The 20296-nt window shown below is 41.3% G+C and overlaps 3 protein-coding genes and 1 long non-coding RNA gene across 4 annotated transcripts in view; 3 read left to right on the top strand and 1 right to left on the bottom strand.

The window, feature by feature from the left end:
• The first annotated feature begins 912 nt into the window (after positions 1–912).
• On the top strand, positions 913–4436 carry rdh5 (retinol dehydrogenase 5 (11-cis/9-cis)). The gene is made up of 6 exons (XM_034205722.1): positions 913–969; positions 1839–1909; positions 2038–2360; positions 2464–2722; positions 3575–3738; positions 4216–4436. Exons 2-6 carry the CDS (start codon positions 1878–1880, stop codon positions 4434–4436), a joined length of 999 nt encoding a protein of 332 aa, XP_034061613.1. The 5' UTR covers positions 913–969; positions 1839–1877.
• Positions 3287–5462, bottom strand: LOC117539528. Its single transcript, XR_004568016.1, has 2 exons — positions 4263–5462; positions 3287–3712 (listed from the first exon to the last, which is right to left on the bottom strand). It is a non-coding gene; the product is annotated as an uncharacterized LOC117539528 (long non-coding RNA).
• Positions 5463–6627: 1165 nt separating this feature from the next.
• gls2b (glutaminase 2b (liver, mitochondrial)) overlaps positions 6628–20296 on the top strand; it is a 34250-nt gene continuing 20581 nt past the window's right edge. The window contains exons 1-5 of the mRNA XM_034205720.1: positions 6628–6920; positions 7424–7523; positions 7608–7729; positions 8877–9006; positions 9379–9458. Of these exons, the coding sequence (XP_034061611.1) occupies positions 6748–6920; positions 7424–7523; positions 7608–7729; positions 8877–9006; positions 9379–9458 (605 nt within the window). The 5' untranslated portion in view covers positions 6628–6747. The remainder of the gene's footprint in view (positions 6921–7423; positions 7524–7607; positions 7730–8876; positions 9007–9378; positions 9459–20296) is intronic.
• On the top strand, positions 17798–19464 carry LOC117539525. Its single transcript, XM_034205721.1, has 2 exons — positions 17798–18763; positions 19254–19464. The coding sequence occupies exons 1-2, from the start codon at positions 17878–17880 to the stop codon at positions 19349–19351; spliced, it is 984 nt and encodes a 327-aa protein (XP_034061612.1). The 5' UTR covers positions 17798–17877; the 3' UTR covers positions 19352–19464.

Here is a 20296-nt window from a genome sequence, read left to right as displayed (position 1 = left end):
CATTACAAAATCAGAAGACTTAAAGCCAAATGTCAAAGTACAGCAACAACATTTGACATACAAAGTTTTACAATTTGTCGACAATGTTCTGCAAGAAAACTACTGGTAAAGGGGAAAGATAATTGGACAAATGTTGTATGCAATGTGTCACTATGAAATGGGGCTGTGGAGTTCAGTCATGTAATTTCAGGCGTTTGGTAATCAAATGTACTTTCAACTCACTGCGCCTTAGGGTTATGGTCAAAATATAGATCCGAACACACTTTTCCATCACATGGCAACAAATTGTGCTTGTTTTAGTGTAAAGTAGTTGTTAATGGAGTGTGAGATTGTGTATCAATTGGTCATACACATTCACAATGCTACATCACACTTTTTCTTTTTGTTCAAGGTTTTGTGATTTGCCACAATACAGTGCAAAGGCACCAAGTACAGTGCATACATTGTTCGATGTAAATTATAGGGCAGTGAACTGAATGAGCCAATTACGTTTTACACGTGTTTTTGTGTGTGCAAAGCTGGTGCAAAGGCTTTAAAATGTGGGATTAGTCCAAGTTTTATTTAACACTCTTAGAACATAAAGTACTTACACCGGAAACCACTATAAAAACGGGTAAGATTTCATGTTGAACTCTTGAAGTTATTTTAAAGAAGATAATGCACTTTGAGAAGTGGGACTAGCTAAAAAAGGAAATAAATTATTTGATATCCAAGTTCACATTGTGTACAGAAAGTTCTCTGTAGTCTGTAATTCCCACGACTTTTTTTGTACTTAAATACACACACGCACAAACCAAGTTGTTATGGATTGGGGATTACCAATTGCGGACATGTTTTAAGGGATAAACTAAAGGGATAAAGTCCCTCTGTGACCAGCCTCTCTGAGTTAAGACAGAAGAATAACCTGAAAGGGAAAGGGAAGCGGACGGATAACTCGTGGAGATCCATCACATCTAAAAGAGGGAAAAGGTAGGAAGTTTATTATAATTATTAATGATTTCACCATTGAATTTGTAATTCAAGTACTTCCTCTTTCTGAGTTGCTCTGATACATTTTTTCTACTGATTATACTCTGTAATGTTGGTAATGATCACAATTTCCTGTGCGAGTATATCACTGTGTCATTTAGTTAATTAATCAATTACTTTACATGTATAAAGGCTAACAGCATAATTGACGTTGGGTAGATTTACCGGATTAAATGTAGCTGACATACTTTATATGAATATCTGAAGTATTCTGGTATATTGTGGCTATAATACTAGTGTTGTGAAACTAAATGCAACCTTCCTTAACCTGATTTGTAATTTTACAGGGCCAATTATGATTTAATACATGTTCTCATGCCAACAGAAACAGTATAGTTAATGAAATATTTTTTTAAACTACAGCAAATTTGGAAATTATGGATAACACAACGCACAGAAGTATATTTTTTCCTTTTTTTCTTTTCTAATAAGCCAGAAAACGAATTGGTTTTCAGCAATGAGCAGCTTAAGCAGCTTCGTCACGGGCATTACATTTATGCTTCAAAACAATGTACCCCTCCCTCCTCGGGTCCCCCTCCCTCACAAATGCCTTCTTTCTTCCATGAGAGTAATATCCAAAGATTTCTCATGTGCCCAGAGCAGTTCTGTATCGCAAGCCCCTCTTCTAAGGCCCTGTGTGAACAAATCCCTTGTACCCCATCGTTTAAAAAAAGGTTCGATAAACCCAAAATATTATGAAATCGAGTAGGGATTTGGTTGTGAGAAATCCTGAAATAAGTAGGTGTATCTGCCTTCCATTCCACTCCTGAAAGCTTGGATGTCAAAACCTATTATTTATGATTTTTCAGCAAGGATACCAAAAATCCTCCTCTTATCCTTGAAGCAGCATGGACATGCAGTTTGTCTACGACCTTTTAGGGTAAGAATTACTAATGCTACGCTACATTCTTGGCAGCTGTAGCCAAACCTTATAACCTCAGAGCTACATCTAAACAGTATTTTCTCAAAGTTAAATCCCTTCCTCTCTTTTCTGTTGTTCTCTTCCAGGGAAAATGCTTGGTCGTACATCGGTGCTACCTTCGTGGTTTTGTGGTTTATCGTGTGGCTGTACAGAGACAGCCTGGAGATCGAGGAACTTACGGACAAGTATGTGTTTGTGACCGGCTGCGACTCTGGGTTTGGTAACCTGCTGTGTAAGAAGCTCGATCGTAGAGGTTTCCACGTGTTGGCCGGCTGCCTCACAGAAAAGGGAGCTGATGACCTGAAGAGGGCGACGGGGCCTTATTTGAAGACTGTCCTGCTAGATGTGGCCAGTCAGGACAGCATCGAAGAAGCCATGGAGTGGACCAAGAAGGAGGTTGGGGATAAGGGTAAGAGCTGATGCTGCATTAAGGAAATACATGACCTGGGTTAGTGACAAGGTAGATCTGTAACCAAAATATGTTCTTCCACCTTTTATCTCCTTGTTTGTAGGACTTTGGGGAATTGTCAACAATGCCGGACGCTCGTTACCCATGGGTCCTACAGAGTGGATGAGAGTGGAGGATTTCCACAGCACATTGAAGGTCAACATGAATGGAACGATTGCCATGACGATGACCTTCCTGCCCCTCATCAAAAAGGCTCGGGGCCGCATTGTAAACATAGCATCGGTTCTGGGTAGGGTGGCTGCAAACGGTGGTGGATACTGCATCTCCAAATTTGCAGTGGAGTCTTTCTCTGACTGCCTCAGGTAAGCCTTACACAACCTCATCGAATAAAAGCACACCCTGGCACGTTATTAAACCAAAAGAAACGATGTTGTGCCATTACGTCTTTATTGTTATCGACTGAGAGAAACACAAACTCCCCACAAATCCTCAATATTCCCTTTTTCTGTCACTTTCACAAAGACCTGTATTGTAATCATAATAAAATACTAGTTCGAGCCGTAATCTTCATATTGTCATTGTTCCATGGGGGAGATTTGGTTTTCAGACAGTGTTTTTATGAAACATTTTCTATTAAATAAAAGACAAACAATAACAGATGTTATCAGCAATAAAGCACAATCCCTCTAACAGATTACACACAAAACAAAATTGCCTCAGCATATGCCAGACAGACAAGTATTGGCTCATGAGACCAGACAAGATTACTGTGTTTATCTACCAGATTTGCTATTGTGTTTTCATTTCTTACACTCAAGCGGCTAAGCCTATTTTTTATATAAAAACTTTACTGTCGAAGGGGTCGTGGATCCAATACTTGAAACACTCAGGACTTCACAATATAACACAATAAATACCCAGACTGGTAATTGAAGCTAAAATGTATTGTTGTACAACAGAGAGACAATGCTTCCATCAAGTGCCAAGAGTATGTATCTGTAGGAAGAAAGATTCTCACAGGCTTTACACTCTTTCAGCCAATGTACATTTCACATTAATAATCACATGTCATGTTTAAGCAAACGTTTTTCACTATAAACAAATGATTCAGTTAACAATAACGCTTCCAAATAAGGATTATTTCATCAGTTTAATGATTACTTCTTTAGAGATTGAATGTACGATGGTATTCTATGTAACATTTCTGTTTTCAGGAGAGATATAAACTACTTTGGAATCAATGTGTGCATCATTGAGCCAGGATTTTTCAAGACTGCGGTGACGAGCCTGGACCCCCTGGAGAGGGAGCTGCACCGCCTGTGGAACCAGCTCACCCCTGAAGTCCAAGCCAGCTATGGAGACAAGTACCTTGATAAATGTAAGAAAAGACTGGTTGTCTTTATTCACACTCATCATGCAAACCATGAGGAGGGAGCATCACTATGAGGTTCACTGGAAATCGGACATACACAAATATGTATCTGTTTTATGGGTTAAATAAAAGACATAATTTTTACAATCTCTATCCTAAAGTCACACTGAAATTGGATTATTTACGAATTTCCCATAAATGCGTCAACTTTTTAGTAATGGCTGCCATATTCCCATATTAAAAGCACATTGAATTGATTTCATAAACACAAGCTGCTTTGCTGTGCTTGAAGGCAACACAAACATTCCATTTAATATACCCTTTAACAATAAATACATGTATACAGTACAGTACAGTGCAGTGTATACTTTATAGTATTTAGTATCATGAATCTCACTGAATATGAAATACACGCATTTTGAGGTGAAGCAAAGAAAAATGCACTTCATGTTTCATGCACAAATTATCTTTTAATTTTTTTAGACATCAAGGTCCAGCGTTTTATCATGAATGCAGTCTGCGACACTGACCTCTCCAAGGTGACCGGCTGCATGGAGCATGCTCTGACGGCGGCCTACCCTCGCACCAGGTACAGCCCGGGCTGGGACGCCAAGCTGCTCTGGATCCCCCTCTCCTACATGCCCAGCTGTGTGGTCGACATCGGGCTGAGGCTGGTGCTGCCCCGCCCGTCAAAGAGCGTGTAAATCATGATGCCTTGGAAGAAACTTGTTCAAAGTTATCAGCCTTTATATGTCATTGTATGTCATTTTAATGCAGTGCAGAGGTTGATATCAATTCATTAACATCTTGCCATTCAAAATACCCATATTCCTTATCTACATTGTCCATGCATTACTCTATTGCTGTTATTAATTTATATGTGCATAATCTGCCATGTAAAGGTTTGTTTCCTTAAGACATTTAGACAAGAGATAAAAGAATGAAACTGTAATGTATATTTTACTGTTTAATTCATTTTCTTTGTAAATGCTATGCTGTGCCTTTTGAAGCTGTTATTTATGTTCCTTGATATGAATGCTGCAACATCAGAGACTAAATTCAACAGGATTTTATTATCAATTAACTCTCTGAATGCTAAGATCTGTTTAACTTGGACACAAATAAAATAAATGGCAAAAAGTGTTATGATTTACACACACCAATGTACATCACAATGATTTCTGAATAGCCTTGTTGAATGTATTTGTATCAATGCACTAGCATATAACTGTTTGTTATTTTCATTCTTGTAATTGTTGTTGCTCCACTCTGGGTGGACAAACACTCTATCGCCCTGAGGCTTGAATGCTTTTAATACATTCAAAATCTAAAAGTACATTTTAAATCAACATGACGGTATACTCTGGTGTTATTACATCCCTGATTTTGTTGCTTTAAAAGTGCTAAGTAAGTGTTTTCTGGTCACTATCTCATATTCTCTAAGCAGTAGGCTATACTAGTATTAAGTGTCTGTCGCTGAAAAAAAAGTGAACTTTCACTTGTATTAATCTTTATAACGTGCTTCTTGCACACAGTTCTTAAGGCTATCAGTTGAGTTAGGTATCAGTTAAGCCATTGGAGGAATGTCCTAAACAGGTTCAGCTGTTGGTGAATGTAATAATAAAGTGAGAGGCCTGTTGGCTGACCATGTGTCGTTGCACAACAGGTCAAAGGCTTTCTTTCACTGGAATGCCTGAATATAGTAGTTAGGGACTGGTTTTACGTCATTTCATGAAACCAACTGTACTAACTAGGCCTACAGCTTTCTTGGGAAAATTATAAAAGAAAAAAAAGTTGTACTACTTTCTACTTTAATATTGTAGACTATTTTATTCCTGATACTCAATTATGTGGTCACACATAACTTGTATCCTGACTGACACCCATAACGTTTTAATAGCAGTCCTCTGCTCGCGATACACATTTCTAGCCCCTGATTGGCTACTGTAGCTGTCAGTCAACTCAAATGACAGCGTGCCTGAATTTAGGTCAAGACATAGACCCTCTGCTGCATTCAAGTGCCGTTCGTAAACGAAAGAATTCTCTCCTGACTTTATGGAGTATGTTTGGACACTAATGACGAATGTGTACTATTAACTTAAGTGTTATGATTATTACGTGTTGCAGAGATATTTCATGTATATTCAAGTGTATAAATGTAACCACATTAAAGTGATACCAATGAATAAATAATCTTATTATCTTCATTGAATAATATAACGTTTTTTGGGAGTATATTGGTATAATATAAATTATATTATACCATATATATCAAAAACATTTTTGCCCGTAACCACTATATTACTATTATATTATATAATAGTAATATTATATTATATAATAGTAATATAGTGGTTACGGGCAAAAATGTTTTTGATATATATATCAAAAACTATTATATTATATAATAGTAATATAGTGGTTACGGGCAAAAATGTTTTTGATATATATATCAAAAACATTTTTGCCCGTAGCCAGATTAAAGTGATACCAATGAATAAATAATCTTATTATCTTCATTGAATAATATAACGTTTTTTGGGAGTATATTTCCAGTGGTATTATTCAAATACTTTTAATTCGAATTGTTATTGCATGACTTTAACTTACTCCGTAACCAGTAATAGAAGACCAGTAATAGAAGACATTTATGCCTTCTATAAATAGACTACGAGTTAGCGTTCCTTAAGACAACAGTATGTCTTGTTATTTTTATTAACCTGCAAAGAAAGTTATGAGAAAAGTTACTCAATACAAGTTGAATTGTATTAAGTAAAGTACTTGAGCTAAAGTTACTTTCCACCTCTGAATTTAATACACGCCGTGGTCTATCGTAAAAAAGAGTTCAGGAGTAGAAAGGATACAATTCCCTACGACACCTGAAGGCAGCAGAACTTCTGTCTGTCAGTGACATCGCAGGAGCCGCAGGATAGCAGCTCTTCACTGAACCAAGCAGCGGTGTTTGCTGTGATCTTCCCCGTAAATTAGGCTGTCAGAGCGGGTTTGTGAGCAGCCATGCTCTGCCTGAGAGCCCTGCGTCTGTCCAACTCTGTCCAGCAGATCGCCAAACAGTCAGACGTTGCGAGGAAGCTCTTCATCATCCAGCCAGCATGCTGTCTGAGCACAAAAACAACAACATCGTCCCAGCGACCAACGCCGACACACTTGGACAATTTCCAACTCAACATGTAAGTGTCTCAGTGTGATAAAAACAGCTCGGTGTCATCACAGGAGTTGCTGCTGGGCAATTTTACGGGCTTAGCCACATTGTAATATAAGTTGCCTCTTATTATATTTTTCTATGAAGACAAATATATGTATAGGCCTAGTAACTGCTACTTCATGTGGTGTTCATTATAGATAGTGTCAGTTATCAGCATGTGGCAGCTATAAATGATGCAATCAGCACTTTGATGTTGGAGTTTCAAAACTTTCACTGTCCAAAAAACCCCCAAACAAAACCATGTCATAGTAACTTATCCGAACATGTATGTAAAGCGTATATTGCTTCTTGTGTAGGCCATATTAGCGGTTTAATTGTAGATTATTTTGCATGATTGAATGACCGAGTTGTTTTTTTCCTAAGGATTTTTAAACAAATTATAATTGTAGCTATGTCTTCTGTATATAAGACTGTAATAAAGAATGCTTGCTTTATTCTTTTTTGAGACTTTTATCTTCGCTTTATCAGGAATGGCTCTTCAAAGTCCCCCAGCTCTGGAGTGGAAGACATGCTTTTCTACACCATCACAGACGGAAAAGAACAAGTCCCCATTACACACTTTACCACGGTAAGTAGCTAATAAAACACCAACTATTTAAGCACTTGTCTGTCTGTCTCTCATTATAATGTCATGGTCCACTGTTGTTTGCAGGCCCTGAAGAAAACCGGCCTCCACCCGTCAGATCCTCGTCTAAAGGACTGCATGGAGAGAATTCGACATGCTGTGAACGACTCTGTTGGTGAGGTGATGATGGACAGAGAACTTTTCCACAGGTGAGACAAGACAACAACTTGTTGCAGCAGCAGGAAACTTAATTTGTAGCTGCTGATTCAAAGGAGTAATTCATCACGCAACATAATAAAGTTTTACTGATATTTTACTGGCTCTACCCATCCAATGCAGTAGAGCTCTGACATACTGACAGTTACAAATGATACTTCATCAATGCAGAGGATAGACAAAGCTCACAATAAAGACTGTGTTTTTCTTTAAAAAAATTCCCATTTTATTTTACACACTTTGTTTTGATGAAATCACATTGCTGACAAGAAATAGAGCAGTTAACTACTTTCCAAAGTTCTTCACTGTGTCGTCTGTTTCCGGGACTGTTTCTCTTCTACTCAACACCTCAATATGGACTTGTATCTTGTCCCTGAATATCTTTGGTGTTTTGTTTTCCATTCGCTACCCGCTGCAGACACGAGCCCAAACTATTTTTAGTCCGCCCTTCCAAAACATACCATTCTAATGAAGCATTTGGTGTATGTGACCTGCTGCATGTCTCTGCCTTTGTCTTTCTGTGTTCTCCCCTTGTCCCCTACACATACTTTACATTGCTAATTAAAAGCTATGTATGACAGGTTCAAGAAGAATGTGGAGAAAGTCTGAACTACTACCTCTCCCTAGTGATTAGAATAGATCAGATTAGATACACTATTGATCCCTAATTGGGATAATTGCAGCAGCATGTAAAAAAGGCATTGCAAACAGGATATACAGTATCTTGCCAGAACAAGTCATTAAACATGCATGTAATCACGTCATTCTAACATGTGCATAGATAGGCCAATGTTGTACTACATGTATATAGTGAAGTATTCCCTTAACTTGATTATGTAAAACCGATGTGTGAAAGTAAGTGTTTAGTAATTAGTGTCAGGAGATGTCAGGTTTAATCACTGTCATGTTGATCAAAGCAAAAGCCTGTAGCTTAGACCGATAGCTGGCAGCTGCTTCCCCTAACAGCCGTGAATGCACACACACACACACACACACACACACACACACACACACACACACACACACACACACACACACACACACACACACACACACACACACACACACACACACACACACACACTCAAACTCAACAAAGGTACTCCTGAGTGCCTCTGACTTATGTTGTTTCTCTCTCAGGTGTGTCAGTGGAAACATCGTCCTGCTGATCCAGGCCTTCAGAAAGAAATTCATCATTCCTGAGTTTGATGTTTTTGCACAAAAAATAAATGAAATCTACAACGCGGTGGAAACTCAAATTGATGGGAAGGTATGCTTTTGTTATTTTGTTTCTAAGAGTAAAGAAACATAGCGTATTTTATTAAAGCCTTGCACACACATGGATAATGATTTGTATTCCTACTTAACATAATCTACAGCACATTTACACTGCATTCTCACAATTGTTTAAGAATTCAAAGTATTACTGAAGATGTATGAAATGACTGTATGTGACAGAATAAGTCATACTGTAGGAATCCTGATCATGTCCCGTTTCACTGAATTCCTGCACGAACAAAATCATTTTCTATCAAATAACGCATCCTCTTCTGCTCAGTGCTTGATCGTTTTGAGACCTTGTTCTGTACCTTAAACTGTAATTTAACTGTTTTTGTGTTCCTCTTGTGTTTTGTGGTTTTAGGTCGCAAACTACATCCCCCAGCTGGCCAAGTTTAGTCCAGATCTGTGGGGTGTGTCTCTGTGTACAGTGGATGGCCAGAGGTAAGAGTTATGGATTTGTACTTGACTAAAACAGTCTTATAACTCAGTGGTTTTTGGGAGTGTTGTACATCTCAAAGTGGTTGACAAATCACAACAGAGCCAGCCAGCTAACCAATCAGAGCAGACTGGGCTCTGGTTTCAGACAGACGGTGAAAAGAGGTGCAGCACAGGCAGTATGAAAATAATAAATACTATTTTGAACATTAAAGCATGTAAACATGTCACAGCAGTGAAACCTGAAAATGAGCATCATATGGCCCCTTTAAGTAGTGTGTCCTTTTTTGTACCATTGAATTAATAGGAAAAAAATATGCCCATGAGTAAGACAACGAACTCTCTAACAGCAGCAGAGGCCTGTACTACGAAGCCGGTTCAACATAACCTGGATATGTTTGAGTTAGCCGGTTGGCCTAATCCAAAACATACGCGCTCTCGCTAAACGGTCCTACGACGCGGGTTATCAAGTGGATCGCTCAAGTCAGCCGTGTCCTATCTAGTTAGGTGCATGTTCACATAAAAGGGGCGGGGTTAGCAACATTTGACCAATCACAAACATGGAGAAGCGCACTGACAGCGCAGCTTCATACTTCCTGAATGAAAAGTGAACCATAATATTAGACAAATATGAAGACGTTACACTTTAAACATCCATGACTTAAACACTTTATCCCGGATAAAAAATGACTTGATCGCTTTAAACTCCGCACACGGAGCTCTGATTGGTCAGCAGGCGGTGTTTCACTGAGTTGATCTCTTATGCGGCTTGCACACCAGCGCTTTTCCCTTTCTAGCTCCGAGTTAGAGCTTTTCTGGTTCAGCTCCGGTTTCCCTTTTCTGCTCCCGCTCTGTTCACACCACCAGCACCCGACTGGTGCTGCTGCTGCTGCGTCATTATGTCACCGTTTACATCGCTGATTTGCTCCCCAACGGCATTACGGCGCTCACAACAACAACAACAACAACAACAACAACAACAACAACGGGGAACTGCGTCGGGTCGATGATCGTGTTGCTTTTAATCACACGAAGCCAGATTAAATTGAATAACGACTTCTCCAACCTTATACTTTGCTCCAGAGTGCCGTGGTTCATTGTTTATTAATGTGTTTCTGCAGCATTTACCGACCGCTGCAGTGTTGGCTGCTCTTCCACGGGAGTTTATTCTCCTCCGTTAGCTCCCGGTTAGCTCACACTGCAGCGGCCGCTCTAAAGTATTCACTGTCCGACTCACACAAGCAGCTGATACATATCCCCAGTTCCCCTTAGCCTAAGTGAATGTGTGTCAGTCTGAATTGACGCTGTTTGGTATCACAACGCTATTATGAAAGTTTCTCTGGTATACAATTGGTGATGCTAGCATAGCAACCGAAGCTAAACTGACTACTTGCTATTGCTATCCTATTGTGGCATAAACCGTTTTCTACAGGCACATTTTACCGGCGTATTTTTATTATGATTCTACTTGTGATAGTCGGACACGACAACCTGTGCAGCCCATGTATTGATTCCATCCGATAGCTGCTACAATACAAAACAACACGTCTGCCTCTCTCCACAATGATCAATAACAGTGAACGGATGGTCAAAGTAAGGTACAAATAAACAGAATCACACGAAGCCTGGTTAGTGTTGCCTGACTTTATAAAGTGTGTTTATAAGCACTACTGCTTGTAGGCAGGCATGACAGTCGACCCATGTTCAGGGGAGGTGGGTTTAGTTTCCTGCACGCCTCGACGTAAGCGACGCCACCTCTTAGCTCCGAAGCTCTTGCCTCTAGACCGACAATTTTTTGGAGCTGGAAGTGAACCCGATTCCGGAACTAAGAGCCGGTGCCGCTGCGGTATGAACAGGAAAAACCGGCGCTTTTCAGGCTCCAGCTCCGAGCTGGAGCTGAAAAAGCGCTGGTGTGAAAGGGGCATTAGCCTGCAACCTAACCTGCTCCGGACCAGGGGGGTATACTACGAAGCAAGATTTTCGTTTAGCAAGATAACTTCTAGGATTTCCGGTACTACGAAGCTGGTTCACTTTTTAGTGGGCTAGATCTCCATGGTGACTTATCCTGGAACCTAGTCTGTGCTCCGAAGCAGGATAGGTTCCAGGATAAGAGATCAACTCAGCGAAAGCACCACGCCTGCTGACCAATCAGAGCTCAGTGTGCGGAGGAAATACAGTTTAAACTGCGGTTGCAGGAAAGACGGCCGGCCAAAATCACCGACTGTGTGAACGTGAAAATGAATAGAACATCACCTCCCATCTTCAGAGCAATCTGACTATTATAACTATTATACTATTAGTGTTGAGATATAACATACAGACATGTATAGTGTATGACTCCATGTATTACTGTGTACCATATATTATTGTTTATGTAAGTAGCTGCGACTACTAACTGTGTTCATTGGTTAGGGCTGTACCACATGATTGCGATGTCACTACCTGGGGTATAAGACCGTTGGAAGTCACGCCCCTTCTCTCTCTGTCCTCAAACCTCTTGACATGTGTGCCTATAATAAATAACGTCGTGATGAATGGCTAAACTTGAACTGCTAAGATTATTCACCTTTCTGCTGCAGGAGACAAAAGGTTTAAGTCTAAATCTGCTAACAGGTTATGGGCCCAGATGCGATGAATTATTCTACAGTTCGAAGCGCACGTGCGATAACAAGGCGAGAAGATTGCCTGTTAGCACGGTTAGCATAGGAGTAGCTAGTTAGCCACGTGTTAAGCTAGTTTAGCATCGGGAGAACCGAGGGAAGCTAAAGCTAAGCTAACGAGGACCTAAGCTAAGCTACAAACGAAAAAGCCATGGCGAATAGAACCACGAGGAAGAGCAAGTGGCCCACGTTTGACGGGAAAGCAGAAGAGTATGAGCTCTGGGAAGAGAGGATGCTGTGTTGCATGCACGGAGTGGGATTGAAGGAGACCATCCTTCGAGCACCCGCTGGAGAGCTGACCGCGGCACTGAGGGCTCAAGACGACAAGCTCAATGCTGACGCCTATTGTGAGTTAGCGCCGCTACTTGACAATACCAGTTTAGGCCTGATATTCCAACCCAGTCTCACGGCATTTCGTGTTCACCAACACGATTTTTAATCTATTGATTCGTGTTCACCAACACGATTTGCCCCTTTTTTTTCGTGTTGCACAGCACGATTTTAAAAGCAATGTATTTCTACTGCCTGCAGCACGTCTTTTTCTCCGGTCGGGTCGAGGAAGACCGGAAGCTGTGTGGTTCATAAAAACATGTTCTTACTCAATATCAAGCCACAGTTATTGCTTTTATTTGAAATCGTATAATTTCGGACTTTTGTTGCCGTCTGTGAGGAAAATAAATGGGGCTCAGAGCCTCAGAATACTGAAATCTGTATTTTTTTAATCTTTTTTTTCCTTCTAATTTGTTATTCTTTTCAAAATAACACACTGTTATTTACTCACCAATAACACACAATTATCCTTGCTTTTATTTATTGGTTTAATTCCATAATCTCTGGCTTTTTTGGCGTCCGTCAGGAACTGAATTTCAAAATAAAAATAACCGGAAACAGACGTAGGCCTATAAGGGACATTTCGAGCATCATTGCGATTGTCAACATTTCTGAGTTTAGGATGGCCGAAGACACTACACTACCCATAATCCCCAGCTATCGTTTAGGACTACAGTCCCCGCAGAGCGTCAAACAACTGTGTGAAATGGAATGAAACCACGCCAGACTATCCAAAACTGGAATCAAACGCCCCCCCAGAACTACACATGCTGGCTATTGTGTTTCGCAAAATGTTCTATGGGACGTCTCTACTGAACGTTTTCGTTTTTCCCACAATTAGAAGTTGCCAGTATTAAACACATTGGTGTTATCAAATGTAAAACATATAATTAATAAATGGGTGAAAATCGCTTGTGTCCATAATGCGCAGCATTAATACACACATGACAGCTCATTGTTACTTTGTAATTCTACTCCACTACAATTCAGAGGTTAACCTGGTATTTTTACTCCACTGCATTTATTTGAGTTACTTTGCAGATTCTGATTAATTATGTGAAATATAAACAACCCTTAAATCAGACTTTAGTTACACCTGAGTAAAATTCAGGTAAGGTGATTGTCAAGTGCCAACAATCAGGAGAGATATTTGATAGTTGGTGCTTGAGAAGACTAAACATGTATCTGCAATTGACATGAATGGAAACGAGTAATAAAGTATATTCATTACTCGTTATTCTCTACTAATAGTTCATTAAAGACTGTATATTATGGCTATTTTGCACATCCCTTTCAAGATTTTCAAAGGTTTATTGACATCATATACACAACTTCCGTGTAATTATGCAATGAATGAAACACTTGGGTCACAGGTTCCTCAACAGTGCATTACAAGACATCTATCAATATGTGTGTACCTCCACCATTAAACTGTCATATTCTGCACATTTCTTATTCTATCTACATACATAAGAGTATAATTCATATGTATAATATCAGTTAAAAGAAGTGCTTCAACATAGTTAACATTGCAGGAAAGCAATATATTAGACGTTAATTACATTACATTACATTGCATTTAGCTGACGCTTTTATCCAAAGCGACTTACAATAAGTACATTCGACCAGGAAGACACAACCTTGAAGAAAACAGAATCATATAAGTACATCAGGTTTCATAGAGCCAAACATTTCAAGTGCTACTCAACTGGCTTTAGGTAAGCCAGTCCTTTATTAGTATAAAAGTGCTTCGTTAATAGTTCTAACGCTCGAAGTGGAGTCGAAAGAGATGAGTTTTCAGTTTGCGCCGGAAGATGTGCAAGCTATCTAAGTACTACGTTAAGTACTTTGTCAGGCTTAATATTTATCTGTAGATAGATACCCCCAAAGTTTTTTTCTTATTTAAAAGAAGACCTTAATCTGTTTAATGTTTTAAATAGGCAAAAAGCACTTTCTTTCAAGATAAGATCCAATCTTCCTATTCCAATCCTAAAAAACTATTTTCCATCTTCTCCACCCTCTTGGACCCTCCAAAAGCTCCTCCCCCCTCCTCACTTCTGTCAAGCGACTTTGTTACCCACTTTGAAAAAAAGGTTGATGATATTCGCTCTTCTTTTTCTGACTCACCTTTACTCACCGCTGGGTCACCAGACCCTCCTTCCACCAACACACTTACCTCCTTTTCCCCTCTCTCTCCAAGTGAGGTTATTACCCTCATTACCTCTGCCCGCCCTACCACCTGTCCTCTGGACCCTATCCCTTCAAACCTCCTTCAGACTATCGCTCCTGATATTCTACCGTTTCTCACCCATTTCATCAACACTTCTCTAACTTCTGGTCACTTTCCAAACAGTCTCAAGGAGGCAAGAGTAAACCCTCTCCTAAAGAAACCCACTCTCAACCCGTCTGATGTTATAAACTACAGGCCTGTCTCTCTCCTCCCGTTCCTGTCTAAATCACTTGAACGCGCTGTCTTTAAACAACTCTCCTGTTATCTCAATCAGAACAACCTTCTGGATCCGCACCAGTCTGGTTTCAAGGCAGGTCACTCCACAGAAACTGCTCTCATTGCTGTCACGGAGGAACTGCACACTGCCAAAACTGCATCCCTCTCCTCTGTCATCATCCTATTGGACCTGTCTGCTGCATTCGACACGGTGAATCATCAGATCCTCCTTCGCACACTCCAAAAACTTGGAGTTTCAGGCTCTGCACTTTCCCTCCTCACCTCATACCTGAAAGACCGTACCTACAGGGTGACTTGGAGAGGGTCTGAGTCCGACCCTTGTCAATTAACTACGGGGGTCCCTCAGGGCTCTGTTCTTGGTCCCCTCCTCTTCTCCCTGTACACAAACTCGCTCGGATCAGTCATTAGCCCGCATGGTTTTTCTTACCATTGGCTGATGACACCCAATTAATTCTGTCCGTTCCCCGCTCAGAGACCCAGGTCGTTGCACGCATCTCTGCTTGTCTAGCTGACATCTCTCAGTGGATGTCTGCTCACCACCTCAAACTCCACCTTGACAAGACTGAGCTGCTCTTCCTCCCGGGAAAAGATTGTCCCACTCTTGACCTAACAATCAACATCGGCACCTCAGTTGTTTCCCCGACTCAGACTGCAAGGAATCTGGGTGTGACCCTAGATAACAACCTGTCCTTCACTGCAAACATCGCTGCTACAACCCGTTGCTGCAGATACACGCTTTACAACATCAGGAAGATACGTCCCCAGCTGACTCAGAAAGCGACTCAGGTTCTGGTCCAGGCTCTCGTCATCTCACGCCTAGACTACTGCAACTCCCTCCTGGCTGGTCTACCTGCATGTGCCATCCGACCTCTGCAGCTCATCCAGAATGCAGCGGCTCGTCTGGTCTTCAACCTTCCTAAATTCTCCCACACCACACCGCTCCTCCGCTCCCTTCACTGGCTTCCGGTAACTGCTAGAATCCACTTCAAGACACTGGTACTTGCTTACCATGCTGCGAATGGATCTGGCCCTTCGTACATCCAGGACATGGTTAAACCGTACACCCCAGCGCGTGCACTACGCTCTGCATCAGCCAAACGACTCGTTGCGCCCTCGCTGCGAGGGGGACCCAAGTTCCCATCGGCGAAAACACGTGGGTTTGCTGTCCTGGCTCCAAGATGGTGGAATGAGCTCCCCATTGACATCAGGACGGCAGATAGCTTGCACATCTTCCGGCGCAAACTGAAAACTCATCTCTTTCGACTCCACTTCGAGCGTTAGAACTATTAACGAAGCACTTTTATACTAATAAAGGACTGGCTTACCTAAAGCCAGTTGAGTAGCACTTGAAATGTTTGGCTCTATGAAACCTGATGTACTTATATGATTCTGTTTTCTTCAAGGTTGTGTCTTCCTGGTCGAATGTACTTATTGTAAGTCGCTTTGGATAAAAGCGTCAGCTAAATGCAATGTAATGTAATGTAATGTAAAAATAAAGGTTAATTCGTTTTTCTGTTTTGCACCTCCTCCTATTAATAACTTTGTACATTCTGCACTAAACTGTTTTATTGTAGAGATCACTTATAGTATCTTCTTGATTTTTTATATTCTATATTTATACTTTCCCCCTATGAAAGTATGTACTCTTAATATTTTTTTAATCAAATAAAACACAATAATTCAATAACGTGCTTTAACCACTAGGAGGTGCACACAAGGTATACACAGCCATAATAACTTTGTATTATTAGTGTTTTCGTACAACATCTGAAGATGTGTAGTTTTATGCATGCTTTCACATAATTTTACAGCATATTGCTATACTATTTCAGACTCAGTATTTACATTCTTACATTCAAAGAAAATCAGTAATATCTTTAAAAACTACAGTCCTTTTATATCAGCTGTGCACCGTTATGGTGTAAATATAACCTATCTGTGAATTAGATCAAATGTAAAAGTCAGCCGAATTAGTGTTGATACTGCAAGGAGACGTATTGTGTGAAGAGAAATTGAAGATGTTGTTTAATTGTTGAATATATTTATGATCCAGGTCAAGTATTCAGTTTCGGCGGCATTTTCTCAGTTTTTCTCAAGGTCTTCTCATCAGGGCTCTATAAATAAAGAACTACGGCAGATCTGTAATATACAATGCAACCAAACCGTGTATTACAATGCCGTTATGTGATGACTTTCAAAGAGAAAAGCAAGAGCGCTCGGAATTAAGTATTATTTTATTCTTTTAAAATGTTTTCCGGATTTCATATCATATAAACACCAAATCCCAGCATGCATTGCGGCTAAAACATCCAATAAGCGAGCTTAAAACCATAGCTGAGGATCTTGGGTAATCGCTCGAAATGCCTACGTCTGTTTCCGGTTATTTTTATTTTGAAATTCAGTTCCTGACGGACGCCAAAAAAGCCAGAGATTATGGAATTAAACCAATAAATAAAAGCAAGGATAATTGTGTGTTATTGGTGAGTAAATAACAGTGTGTTATTTTGAAAAGAATAACGAATTAGAAGGAAAAAAAGATTTAAAAATACAGATTTCCGTATTCTGAGGCTCTGAGCCCCATTTATTTTCCTCACAGACGGCAACAAAAGTCCGAAATTATACGATTTTAAAATAAAAGCAATAATTGTGGCTTGATATTGAGTAAGAACATGTTTTTATGAACCACACAGCTTCCGGTCTTCCACGACCCGACCGGAGAAAAAGACGTGCTGCAGGCAGTAGAAATACATTGCTTTTAAAATCGTGCTGTGCAACACGAAAAAAAGGGGCAAATCGTGTTGGTGAACACAAATCAATAGATTACAAATCGTGTTGGTGAACACGAAATGCCGTGAGACTGGGTTGGATATTCAGAGATACGAAGGACAAGGGCCGAGAAAGTCTCAGAATATTAAGGGAGCACTATATTGGAAAAGGCAGACCCAGGATCGTCACCTTGTATATAACCATGACTGCGCTGAAGAAAGCTGATAATGAGACGGTAACAGAGTACATTATCCGAGCTGAGCAGATCATTACGGCACTCAGGAGCGCGGGAGAAGCACAGAGTGAGGGACTAATGATGGCGATGGTTATGCGGGGATTACCCGAAAAATACAAGCCGTTCACTCTAATGGTGACACACGGTGACAGTGAAGTAACGTTGGGACAGTTCAAGGCGAAGTTGAGGAACTTCGAGGCCTCAGAAGATTCAGCCTCAGACGAGATGAGCGAGAGGGTGCTGAGGGTCCAAGCAGCAACAAAGAGAAAGCCCGCCAAACGATTCATCCCCGATGGCGGCGGAGAACACGTCGGCACATGTTGGCGATGCGGAGAGAAAGGCCATCGAAAAGATGACTGCAGAAAGAAAGTCTGGTGTAGCTTTTGTAAAAGCAAGGGGCACACAGACAAAGCGTGCACAAAGAAGGACCGCGGTGATGCCGCTCGGTGCGTGAGCATGCCAGGTGGTACCAGAGAAGCTGCGGGAGGAGGTGACTACACCCTCAAAGTGCGAGCTGAAGAGACCAGCCTACAGAGACAACAACTACAGACCCACAGAAAAGGATTGATCGTGGACACGGGAGCGTCGTCTCACATCATCAACGATAAGAAGAAATTCAAGATTTTTGACAGCACCTTCAAGCCGAAGAGACACAGCATGGAATTGGCAGACGGGAGGCGCACCTTCGCGGTGGCGCACGGCAGAGGAGAAGCAGAGATGTGTCTGATAGACAGCGAGGGACGACGGTGTAAAGTGACTCTGAGGAACGCACTATACATCCCATCGTACCCCCAAGAACTCTTTTCCGTGAAGTCTGCTACAGCTAACGGAGCCAAGGTTTTCTTCGACGAAGGTAAAGATGCTCTGATGTTACCGGATGGTACCAAGTTTGACATTTATGTATGTAAGAAAATGTACTATTTGCAAACAGAGTGTGATGTTGAAGATAAGTGTCATGTCAGCCATGATATCCAAACGTGGCATGAGATTATGGGTCACTGTAATTATGAGGATGTGTTAAAGCTGCAGGATGTAACTGTTGGTATGCATATTAAGGGTACAAAGCGTAAGCCTGATAAAGATTGTTCAGTATGCATAGAGGGAAAGTTTACCTAAACGAGAAACAGAGATCCGACCGATAAAGCAAACACACCACTTGAGTTGGTGTGACGAAGGTAACTTCGTCACTATGGACTGACGGCTTCAGGCCGGGTAATATTGCACTTTATTAGCGTGATTACACAGTACAGTTGACATTACATATTTGCACATAATTCATACTAATTATTGAGGTAGTATCTTTTAACTGATTAAACCGTATTTATTGGAATGTTGTCTGGCAGGTGCTGGTCGGGTCCTCGGCTCCGCCTGGAAAGATAGGGGAGTTTGCGAGAGCGCCGAGAGGAGTTATGCTGGTGTAAGGATGACAGCGGTTGAGTAATCAGGGTGCAAATAATATGTTGTCTGTGGCTGAGGATTGTGTGCACCTGGTGTCCTGTGTTGTGTCCTCCCCCCCTCACCTGTGTCTTGTTGTGCTGATTAGAGTGGGTGTATTTAGGCTCTGTGTTTCCTGTTTGGTGAAGGCTGGTAGGGTGTATGAGATCCTTGTGGCTGCAAGATGTGTTCAAGGAGAACAGCAGGATTGAGGCTGTGAACTTTGTGCACATGATTTTAATAAATGCCCACGTCGGGTTATGTTTTTGGACGTTCTGCCTCTGCCTCCTTGCTTGGTCTGGGCCGCTCAACGGTCAGTCTCACAATTGGTGTCAGAAGTTGGATTTGACCAAGTAAGGAGGTGAAAATTACGAGAGGAAAGAAGAGGGACCAAAGAGGAACCGCGGCTGGGGGTGGCTATGCCTGGAACGGAGCAGGGGGCCACGGCTGTTGAGGCAGCAGGAGACGAGAGACAAGCAGCAGGAGACGAGAGACAAGCAGGAGGAGCAGCGTTTGCAGGCCGAGGAGGCGGACCCGGACCCACGAGGAGTCGACAGAACCTGGGTCGTGCTAGAGGCAGACCAACGCATTACAACAGGACAAAACAGCTTCCGGATAAGTGGCATCACGACATGGTTGACAACGGCTTCACTGGCCCCGCTGGAGGTGGCGGAGGAGGCGGCGTTGAAACCGGGTGGCTGACTGGTTATCCCGAAGCCGAGACTGTAAAGACACTGTGCTTCCTGGGGAGAGGGGGAAGGAAATGTGACAAAGGTAACTTCGTCACTATGGACTGACGGCTTCAGGCCGGGTAATATTGCACTTTATTAGCGTGATTACACAGTACAGTTGACATTACATATTTGCACATAATTCATACTAATTATTGAGGTAGTATCTTTTAACTGATTAAACTGTATTTATTGGAATGTTGTCTGGCAGGTGCTGGTCG

The sequence above is a fragment of the Gymnodraco acuticeps genome, unplaced genomic scaffold (genome assembly GCF_902827175.1).
Source record: "Gymnodraco acuticeps unplaced genomic scaffold, fGymAcu1.1, whole genome shotgun sequence".
NCBI classification, from domain to species: Eukaryota; Metazoa; Chordata; class Actinopteri; order Perciformes; family Bathydraconidae; genus Gymnodraco; species Gymnodraco acuticeps.
This window is presented reverse-complemented; position numbering and strand designations above follow the sequence as displayed.

What these genes read in the sequence shown, in the direction of transcription:
- rdh5 (XM_034205722.1), top strand. Translation starts at nt 1,878, where the DNA reads ATGGACATGCAGTTTGTCTACGACCTTTTAGG. An exon ending in GAAGGAGGTTGGGGATAAGG is followed by an intron (nt 2,361 to 2,463) that starts GTAAGAGCTGAT and finishes CCTTGTTTGTAG; the next exon opens with GACTTTGGGGAATTGTCAAC. An exon ending in TCTTTCTCTGACTGCCTCAG is followed by an intron (nt 2,723 to 3,574) that starts GTAAGCCTTACA and finishes TTCTGTTTTCAG; the next exon opens with GAGAGATATAAACTACTTTG.
- LOC117539525 (XM_034205721.1), top strand. Translation starts at nt 17,878, where the DNA reads ATGACTGCGCTGAAGAAAGCTGATAATGAGACGGTAACAGAGTACATT. An exon ending in CAAGGTTTTCTTCGACGAAG is followed by an intron (nt 18,764 to 19,253) that starts GTAAAGATGCTC and finishes GTTGTCTGGCAG; the next exon opens with GTGCTGGTCGGGTCCTCGGC.